This window comes from Haliotis asinina, chromosome 10 (genome assembly GCF_037392515.1).
Source record: "Haliotis asinina isolate JCU_RB_2024 chromosome 10, JCU_Hal_asi_v2, whole genome shotgun sequence".
Lineage (NCBI taxonomy): Eukaryota > Metazoa > Mollusca > Gastropoda > Lepetellida > Haliotidae > Haliotis > Haliotis asinina.
Window position 1 is genome coordinate 34,697,968 of NC_090289.1, and position 10,583 is coordinate 34,708,550.

Genomic DNA, 10,583 nt, shown 5'->3' on the forward strand with positions numbered 1-10,583 from the left:
TCAATCACTGACTTTTCAGATCAGGTTATTCTTGAACATAAGTGTACAGATTTATTGTTTTCACTTATAGCCCAGTGGGTCATGCGTTCATCCTCAAGAGATCCATGTTTGATTCCTTGTTGGGTAAAATAACATATATTCCATTCTGTCCCTGCAGGTGAGTCGCCTGATCCTGCTGTCTGGTGCCAACCCCAACTGCCGCACAGAGTTCAACAACAGCGCCCCCTTGCTGTGTGTGGCAAGCAAGGAGGGCTACTCTGACATGGTGTCGCTGCTCCTGGAATTTGGTGCTGATATCGATGCAGTCTCTGAAGTCGGCATGTCTGCACTGTGCTACGCCGCTGCTGCCGGGCACACTGATGTTGTCCGCTTGTTGTGTATGCAGAACTCTAGGGTAAGCAATGATGGTTAATGATTTACACAACTGTGTTAAGTCTTTTCAGTGCCTTGTTTTTCATAATTTGTATATTGTCAATTGTTAATTTCATTATTATTTAGAGGAGCTGTATTATACCCACAAACTCATTATTATTCAAATCTCATGCAGAAAATACAACATTGCTTCAATCCTGACATCGGGTACAATGTGAGAAGCCTATTTCTGGTGTGCCCAGCCGTGATATCACTGGAATATTGCTAAAAGCAACATAAAACCCATCTCACTCACTCACCCATTCAATAACTCATTAGATTATTTATTACACTCACTTACTCACCTATGGTAGTCATACTGAATGAGTTATTCATGGCCAGACTGGATGACTTGGTGGAGGGTGTATCAACATACCTTAACAGTATTGATTGATGCTCATGATATCTGTCACTGGGTTGTCCATCCCATTTATTAACACTCTGCTGTCATGTAGCTAGAATATTGCTGAGAGTGGTACTCAACAGAAAACAACCATTATCCTTGTACAAGATGTTCAATATTTACATTTCCATGTCTGTTGCCGTGTAGCTGTCGCTGATAGACAACCAGGGTCAGTGTAGCGTGGTTCATGCAGCCATTCACGGACATCTGGACACAATGGCCCACATCCTGCAGTTTGATTGGCCACTGTTCCACGGGGAGCCCACCAAACCTGAGGCGATGCAACAAGCTTTTGTAATGGCCGCAGCCACAGGACACAAGCATGTGAGTAGTATATGTCAACAATAATCGTGAAAAAAAATATGACATGAAATCAGATGCAAAATTTCATTGTTGAGGACAGTTCCCAGCTTTCTTACAACTGATTTTGTCAGTGGCTCCTGAAACAGCTGAAGATTTACATACCTAAATCATGATTCTGAACTGTGCATACAATCTTCTTGTATGTAATTGTTCTGATTTAAAAAAAACCTTATCATGATACACTGATGCAGCAAAGTCAGAAATGTTTGCTGCATCAGTAATTTTGTACTTGATATGAGGAATGCACCTGAAAATATTATGAATTTCAGACTTAATAGTACATGAGAAATTCTCTTACCATCATGTAAAATACTTAAATTTCATTGGTCAACAACGCTTTTAAAAGTTTCGGTTTCACCCCTCCTAGGAGGGTCACAGCTGAAAAATGCATTACCCACTCCCATGTTAAACGCCAAATTCTCCTCTGAGAATCTATATCACTAATAATCATATGTCGTCATAATATGATGCATGCAGTACATGAAAAATGTTCAGTTAGCTGTTTTGGAGTTCACTATGTACACATTTTTTTTCAGTGCATTATTTAAACTATTTCATACATTGAATTGTTTGTGCACAAACATGTCACGTACATATATCTGTATCTGTTCACAGATCTGTGAGTACCTGATGCATGCCAGTGGAGGAGCAGGTCTAAACATGGTGGACACCCTGCTGGGAGAGACTGGTGAGTACCAGCAAGGAGGAAGTCAAATACTAGCAGAGATTGAGGAACCATTCTTAATTCTGGTCAGGAGCACCATGTCTCTTCCATCATTCACTCTGATTCAGAATCTGTTCATTTATTTTATGATTTTAATGGCTGTTATTCAGAATCCCTAAGATTTCTCTAAGGTGTTAGACTAGTTGAAATTAAAGTTGTATGTGAGTCAGGAAAACGATTTACCAAACTGAAACTGACCCTGATCTAAAATGGTGTAATTTGCTGTGAAGAGTTACTTCCCTTGTTAATGCCATGATCTGCTGATGATGGAATAAGATTTAGAATGCACATTGATTGTGATCGTGGAATTGTTAGTAATACAAGTGTCCTCGTGATGTGCCAAGCTGTTAAATATCTGGACTTGCATCCATAATTAAGCTGATATCTCATGCTATGTAAATATCAAACCAGTGGGGTAGCCCAGTGGTTAAAGCATTCGCTCATCATGCAAAGGACCAAGGTTTGATTCCCAAGATGGGTACAATGTGTGAATCCCGTTCTGGTGTCCCACACTCTGATACTGCTAGAATAATACTAATAGCGGTTTAGAACCCAACTCACTCCCTTAAATACCAGCTCAATCACGCCACACCCACCATATTTGCAGCTCTAACAGCTGCGTGTCTCCATGGGAAGAAAGAGGTGGTCCAGTTCCTCCTGGACGAAGATGTGGCTGTCCACGTCCCCAACAGCAAGTCGTTCAGCCCCCTGCTTTGTGCTGTGAAGGCGGGAAAGTGGGAGATCGCTGACACTCTGCTTGCAGTTGGGGCACCCATAGATCAGACAGACAAGTATGGCCGCACACCGTTGATGATTGCTGCCAGCGAGGGACATATTGGCGTTCTGGAGATGTTACTGTTGAAATGTAAGATGTCTGCTCATTCACATCCTGGGATACTGTGTCCATAGAACCATACCATTTGTAAGCTTGTGAAAAGGCATCCCAGAAAATAAAGAATGAAAGAATCTACTGTTTGGGGAAACATGGACAGTAATTGCTAAAAAGACATGGCTAGCTACTCTCGAAATGTTTGTAGCTCTATGAACTTCTTTAACCCATCCTTGACACATTGGCTGTGGTCAAAATTAAGAAATATTAGGGTTATGAATGTTTCAAGAATAAGGACCATGGTCTGCTTCACTGATCTTGTAGATAGTGTCTGAAAACTGAAGGTCAGGATGGCACATGACGATGTCAAAAGATGGTACTTATTGTTACCCTGCCTGGTCCTCAGCATTAGGAAGAGGAATTATCAGTAGAACGTGTTTGAGTGAGGTATCCATGTCATAACTGCACGTGGTATTTCAGTGAACTATAAAAAGACTTTAGTCTGGGATAGTACATACATGCATTATAAAGTGCAGTGATATTAAATTTGACATTGCACCCTATTTTACCTTACCTCACCTCACCTCTCACTGACTCACCCTCAGGTGCCCAGCTGGACCAGATAGACAAGGAAGGACTGACAGCTCTCTGCTGGGCTTGTCTGAAAGGTCATCTTGCTATTGTCCAGTCTCTGGTAGATCGTGGCTCCGACATCCATCATGTGGACAAGAGTGGACGCAACCCTCTCCACCTTGCTGCTTTCTATGGGGATGCTCAAGTTGTAAGTCTTCTTGACTAGCTTTGTTAGAGGACACAGAGCAACTTGGCATTTTTACTTTTACCCAAGACCATTTTTATTTTTTGTTTTACGGATCCATCGGTTGTAGTTTTTCAAGAATAATAAATAAAATATTTGTCCCGCTGAAAAAATAAAATTGTTTTTTTTGTGGGCCAAATGTAAACTTAAAAGAACTTTTTGTATATTGTCGTTTCCCTCATATACTCTTCATAAATTGCCAAAGCTAACATACCTTTAGGATTTAAAGGAATATTTTTAGAACAGGTGATTTTTTCTTTTTTTATTCTTTTTTATTTTCCCTCCTGCCATTTGGTTTTCTGAACACAAAAATCTCTGAAACAAGAAATAAAATTGGCATGCCCTTACATTAGAGAAAAAAGCCTTGATGTTATTTTCTCGACTAATTGTGTTCACTTTGTTTTATTCATTTGACTCCTCCCTTTCATTCAGGTGCAATATCTCATTGACAAGGGTGCTCATATTGAGCATGTTGATCATAATGGCATGCGGCCTCTGGACAGAGCCATTGGGTGTCGCAACACTGCAGTCATTGTCTGCTTCCTCAGGAAGGGAGCTAAACTAGGTAAGAAGGACACACACCAGCATGTACAGATTTATAACACTGAGTGGCTGGCCATTCAGGGTTTTGTTTAAACTCTTTCATTACTCTTACAGTTCCATGATATAAACATATAATAGCCAAGGGACAGCTCTGGTTTTTTTGTCAGATTTTTAAGTAGAAGACATAAACATGATTGCTTATAACTGAGTCTTTTAACTAATAAATGGTAAGTTATTGTAAATCACAGTGACCTGGTTGTGTGCAGGTAATGTTGCATGTACTGTCTCGATGACTTCAGGTCCGGAGACATGGGCAATGGCCTCTGGGAAAACTGACGTCCTGCTGCTTCTCCTGAACAAACTGATGGAAGATGGGAACATCCTCTACAAGGTAGGGATACTCAGGGAATAGGTTCCTTGTACTCTAAGTCTCCCTGAGTAGAATCCTGGACAGATTAGGTCTCCTGTGCCTATGAATGTCTCCTTGGGGCATGCCCTGAAAAAGTTGGACCATAAAACTCTCAGAGAAAATGGTTGCTAAGACTCTCTCCTTGGGAGGATCCAGAGAAGAATATGTCTCTGGGTCATTAGACAAGTCTCTTTAAGAGAGTGGGACCCCAATACCCCATGTTGGTCTCACTCCTGGGTATTCCTGCAAAAGCATGATCCAGCAAGACTCTAACTTGGATGAATGTGTCCATGCCGTTATGTGTTTATATGTCTGTTGAATAAGACAGCACTCAGCAATATGCCAGATATGTGGTGGTGATCTGTATGAAGATCCATCCAGTGATTAACAGCATGAGCATCCATCTATGCAATTGGGGATGCAAACACATACGTCAGGGAGTCTGGCCACCTTATCCATTTAGTTACCTCTTGATACACACATGGGTTACTGAAGATCAATTCTAAGATCTTCACAAGTATATCCATGACAGAAGTGTATGTGATGTTGACCAGTGTAAAGCATAGATGATTTTCAGACAGATCAGACAAAGTTGGACCCTGCAGTAGTGGTAATGACTCACGTAATCTGTAATATAATACATGCAACTGTACCACAGGCTCATTCTCCTGAGAACTTCTCAGTATCAATGATCAGTACCTCACTGGCCTGTTACGCGACCTTTAATACAACAAAGGATCTGTGCATGTCTATTTGGTCAGCGTTAATGTAATTGCTAGAACTCTGTGTCTTGTAATGTATCATATTTTTCAATTAATATCACATTATACTGAACAATATTATTACAGAAAAATCGAATCAAGGAAGCTGCACAACGGTACCAGTACGCTCTGAAGAAATTCCCTCGGGAGGGTCTGGGGGAAGAGGCTCGAACTTTCAAGGATCTGAAATTGAACTTTCTCCTCAACCTCTCACGCAGCAAAAGGAAGATGAATGTACGCTTGACACCTGCAATTCGTTTTTAAAGATTTTGTGTCTAGATGCCTTGTTTAAAGGAAACAGGTTGTATACCGTAACCCGACACTACAGCTCTTGGCACAAAGCAATCTTGCAAGTAGTGTTAGTGCTGTCTGTGGGAGATGCAACAGAGCTGGTCCTGTACATGTGGGAGTTGGGTGATTGATCTGTTGGCAGGAAATACACATTAGGATTACAGACCTTAGATTGCAGTCTGAAGTGCCAGAATATATAATACATTGATAATGTTTCTGTGGCATTTGATTTCTAACTGTGCAATTATTTTGGCATTAGTGTATTGATACCCCTCAAAGAAATAGGCCACACCCACTGATGGAGTGTTTTCTCCTGATTGGCTAAAAGTACAAAGAGCAGGATTTGTGGAAGAAATTTGCAAACAAAATTCACACAAATTTTAAAATCAGTTCTTAAGAAAACTTCAAAATAATACTGCTTGTTAGGAAAATTTGAAACTTTCATGAATTGTAACTTTTAGGTGCATTGTTTTCTTCTAGGACAGGATTGCATTTTTTCCCTGCATACGTACCTGCAAGTAATCTTCTATATTATGTTTTTGAGCAGGACTTCACATCAGCCATTGATCTTGCCACTAAAGCTTTGGATCTGAAATCAAAGTGTTTTGAGGCCTACTACGCACGTGCACGGGCAAAGAGGGATGATCGGTAAGTGACAAGGTTGTACACTTTCCATCAAGGTGTCAAATACATGTAATTCACCCATCAGTGGTCTGTAGTTAACTCATGTAGAGTGACCAATAGGTGTTCTTTATCAAAGTTCTTTGAATTTTGAATGGAAAAGTTTTGACAAACACAGAAATGCTTTTTGGTATATTTTCACCTGCTGTCTGTAGCTGAATCATGTTTAATGTTTCAGGCAATATGCGTCTGCTCAGCAAGACTTGATGGAAGCCCTGCGTCTGTCACCAAACAATCGGGAGCTACGCCGTCTGCTGATGAGAGTCAAAGATGAATGTAAAGAGCAGGCGAGATTTGACGGAGGGCAACTTCCTGTAGGAGAGATGGACAGAATATCAGAGGATGAGGATGACACAATATCTGTGACAGACAGACAGCCGGAGGAGACAGCTTTATGATAGATGCTGATTTGTCACAGCAGCGAAACTGTGATGATAGATAATGGAGTCACAACATGGATGGCGATAGTTGGTGTCTTACTGTTGTTGAAGTATCACTGATTGTCTCATCAGCAGAACTGTGATGATAGATGATGGAGTCACAATATTGAGGGCTACATTTGGCGACATGTCATTGTTGAAGTGTCAGCACAGGGATGTGGATGTGTCACAAGTGATGAGACATTGTTGACATGGGATATGAGAGAGAGACAGCGATTTGTCATGATGTCACACTGTCCTACTGAGTTGTCGGAAATGTCGCTTGGCGTGTCACAGATAATGAGACTTTGTTGACATGGGATACGACAGAGAGACATGGATTTGTCATGACATGACATTCTCATGTTGTAATGTTGACAATGACAGTGGATGTGTCAGAGGTGATTGTACATGATTGTTGAAGTGTCATGGTTATAACTGATGGATGTGAATGTATTGGCACTGATGAGACCTAGTGGAAGTGTCATGATGTTGACATATAGACAAGGATGTGTGTCATTGACGACATGACATTGTCTTGGCGGTGGTGATCAGCACAGTTAACAGTGTTCATGACAAGACTGGTTGATATGATGGTGTGTTGTGGGGAAGTCACCACGATGAGAATGATAGACACTGACATGTCACATTCCTCCTGGGAAATAGGTACAACAATGTAAGGAAACTTGTGTGTACAAAACATTCATAAACCAGGAGTCTCCAGTTACAAAAATTATGTGACCTACATTGCTGTATTGCAATACATTCTTGGTCGGACAGAAATTTGTCATGAGTGGACATTGTCAGTAAATGCCTACTATTTCAAGATCTGTGTTGAGACTTAAAGCGAGAACAGTCTAAAATGGCTTTGTTTGACCTGAAAAATGAAGTTGGATGCTTTATTGAATCAGAGGCCATGTACTTCCTGTGTAGATGGAAGAGAGGCTGCAGAGTGTTTCCTGACAACTTATCAAGATATGTTTGACCAAAGATCTCTGTCACAGAACCAACTGCCAGAGAATCAGAATCAAACTGGGACAGACTCAAAGTGAAATAGTCTGACAAATCATCAGACATATTAATAATACGCAGACTTTGAATGCTATTTTCAAATTCACTGTACATCCAAGATACACAAGCTCTGTCTGCCTAGAAAATCTTCTTACACAAAAGATTCTAGGAACCAGCACATGGCTTTAAGATATGTTTGATGGAATGCAATTTTGTTTTGTTGTTTCATTTCATCATCATCCAAGAAAACCAGAGACAGTTCAGTTGTTGTCATGGTGCCGTGAATACAAGGATAATATGTGTTCAAGTGATGAGTGTTGATGCTGCTGCAGAATGGAGCATGAGACTTAGGTGCAATCCATGCATGGATGATTCGTCACATTTATTTTGTATTGTTATTTGATGACTGGACCAGATGGAGCGTAGCCAGGCGAGCTGGGACATTTGGAGGTTTCTTCGCAAAGACATTATCTGCGAAAAGTCTGCAATAGTCATGCTTTCCAATATGTTGGGCCTTCAAGCTTGTCAATACTGTTATTACTAATATACAAGTAATAGTCGAATGCCACAAACGTGTGGTTTTCGGATAATGGATACATTACATATTCAAGTTCATTTTCAATTCTAGGGATATTCTAGCGTTGGACATAATATATTTTCTTCTGTATGGATTCATTACTCAGTATATTTGAACAAACCTCATATACTCATCTCTGAGGAAGATTTATGAACAGTATCTTGTCCATAAATGTCTTCATGTTCTCATCTGAGATGTTTGAAGATGCTGCATTTACTGTTCCCTTGAACTCAGTCTTATTGGTCGTGTGGACAGTTTTGAGAATTTCCTGGGACTATTTTGGTCATGTGATGGAGGAGCCATTTATTGTGACTATGTTTAAAGGGGAACACATTCTAGTTGCTTAACTTCAGAATCTTGCAAACAATTACTGGTACTGATGTCATCAAAACGTATTATGCATACTTTACGAGGTTGAATTTGGCAGAGCAAAGGATTGTTGAGTTCAGTTGACCAAAACAGTCAAGGGAGACAACTCTATACAGCATATCTAACTGACCACCATTGTACCATTGTTTCCAGTCTTCCATTTCATCAGGCGAAGACATGCCACTGGGAATATTGATATTTGCTTCGTCCACTAAAAAGATTTTTCAAAATAATTTGTCAGAACCTGATTCACACAAAATCTAATGAATATTACATTTTGAAATCGATACATGTTTTTTCAGCCTGACAGAATAATGAATATTGCAATCCAAAAGAATTTTTTCAATCAAAATTCTGAAGAATCTGAAATCAATTTGTTTGTAGAGTATGAATGCTTGAGAATTAAACTTGTGAATTTATTTGTGAAACAATGTAACAGTTCATTCAGATGGGAATGAGAAAAGTGCTCTTTGTTTAAATTTATGGTGCTTTCTAACTATGTGGGTTGTGTGCTTCACTTCATTTCACAATCAAGATACTGAGTGCTTTTCAGTAATTTTTTATCTTCATTGTTATGTGTAAATAATACCAGCAGTAACAGAGTGTTGATATAGATAGTTATTTAAGTTGTTTATTTATGTGAAAAACAATCGAAAGTGTCAATATCAGTATACCAAACTAACTATGCATTCACTCATGCCAGCCTGAGGTGAACATTTAAAAAACTAACTGGTTGTTCTCAAACTTTTGTTATTTTGTCAAAATAATGTTTTGTGGATATGTTTCAACAGTTATAAGAAAGAAGTTAAATGAACGTACAAAATTCAAAATGTTGTTAGATCTAGTTGTGTTGAGATTAGCATTATTATGGACATAAGGCAACATTTTGCCCGTGGATTGTGTCAAAAGTGGGAAAACAATCAATTAAAAAATCTGAAAAATAAGTTTAAGAACCAGAAAGATGTGGAAGAACTTTCTTATTCATCCCAGGCTGTTGTGATGTTGAAAATCCTGTGTAGTTGTAAAATACTGAGAATGGTAATTTGACCTTCAAGTAGCCATGGTAACTGCCATATATTGTACAGTGTACAGTCCTTACAAGGCTCATGTACAGTTGTGTATACCAACATGTTACTGAACCTACATGTACATGTAGATTATTTTTTTCCTTAAGATTTGATATTTAATCTGATGTGCAAGACCCAATGAGAATATTGTGTTTTCATACATCCTGCTTGGTGCGTTGATGCAAGGTCATTACTGTGTTCGTGGTTGATTGTTATGTCATGCAAAAACAGAAAGTGATATGTTCCTCTATGAGATAAATTAAACTGTCTCCGGGGAAGAATGAGTACATGCAAAAGGATCTCAACGAGGAAATACCAAGTGTCAGAATTGGAACGGAGGAACCATTTTCATTATGTACAAATCGGTGAAATTCTGAAGAAGCACCTGGCATATTGCATAGTCAGCATATTCACAGTATGCACTGATCCCAAGGTCATCAGATGACCTTTAGTTTGAATATTTCGTAGACATGTCCTTTCCTCCTGAGATTTTCAGCCCCGAAGTGGTGTACTTGTGTTATGAGTCTCAAGGAGCCTGTTAAGTTTCTGATACTAAATTATTTGCAATGAGTGTTAGTATTGACAGTGTAGTATCATGTACAGGAACAGATCAGGGCTTTCAATGTAGATCTGACAGTAGTCTGTACACTATCATTCCTCGTTTCTGTATCCTGCCAAACATCAATAAATCAGTGCAAACATACACCCATCTTTGTTCCTGTTTTTAGAGGTAAGTCTTTGTACCCACATGGAGAATTAAACCTGGGTCCATAGCATAATGACACTCTGCCCACTAGGCTACCGCACCACACCAAAAACAATGGATGAGCCCTGACAAGAAAAGTAAGTTTATTGGCTTGAACCTGTTGCACATTTTTCATTGGATGGTCCCATTCATCAGTAGTACA

At 39.5% G+C, this 10,583-nt stretch overlaps 1 protein-coding gene across 4 annotated transcripts in view; it reads left to right on the forward strand.

Moving 5' to 3' along the window:
• LOC137298007 (protein TANC1-like) overlaps window positions 1–10,378 on the forward strand; it is a 128,709-nt gene extending 118,331 nt beyond the window's left edge. For all 4 annotated transcript variants that reach the window (XM_067830027.1, XM_067830028.1, XM_067830029.1 and 1 more), the window contains 10 exons: window positions 158–394; window positions 962–1,138; window positions 1,793–1,865; window positions 2,509–2,766; window positions 3,336–3,511; window positions 3,980–4,112; window positions 4,390–4,481; window positions 5,348–5,494; window positions 6,099–6,199; window positions 6,411–10,378. In XM_067830027.1, the coding sequence (XP_067686128.1) occupies window positions 158–394; window positions 962–1,138; window positions 1,793–1,865; window positions 2,509–2,766; window positions 3,336–3,511; window positions 3,980–4,112; window positions 4,390–4,481; window positions 5,348–5,494; window positions 6,099–6,199; window positions 6,411–6,630 (1,614 nt within the window). In that variant the 3' untranslated portion in view covers window positions 6,631–10,378. The remainder of the gene's footprint in view (window positions 1–157; window positions 395–961; window positions 1,139–1,792; window positions 1,866–2,508; window positions 2,767–3,335; window positions 3,512–3,979; window positions 4,113–4,389; window positions 4,482–5,347; window positions 5,495–6,098; window positions 6,200–6,410) is intronic.
• Window positions 10,379–10,583: the final 205 nt, after the last annotated feature.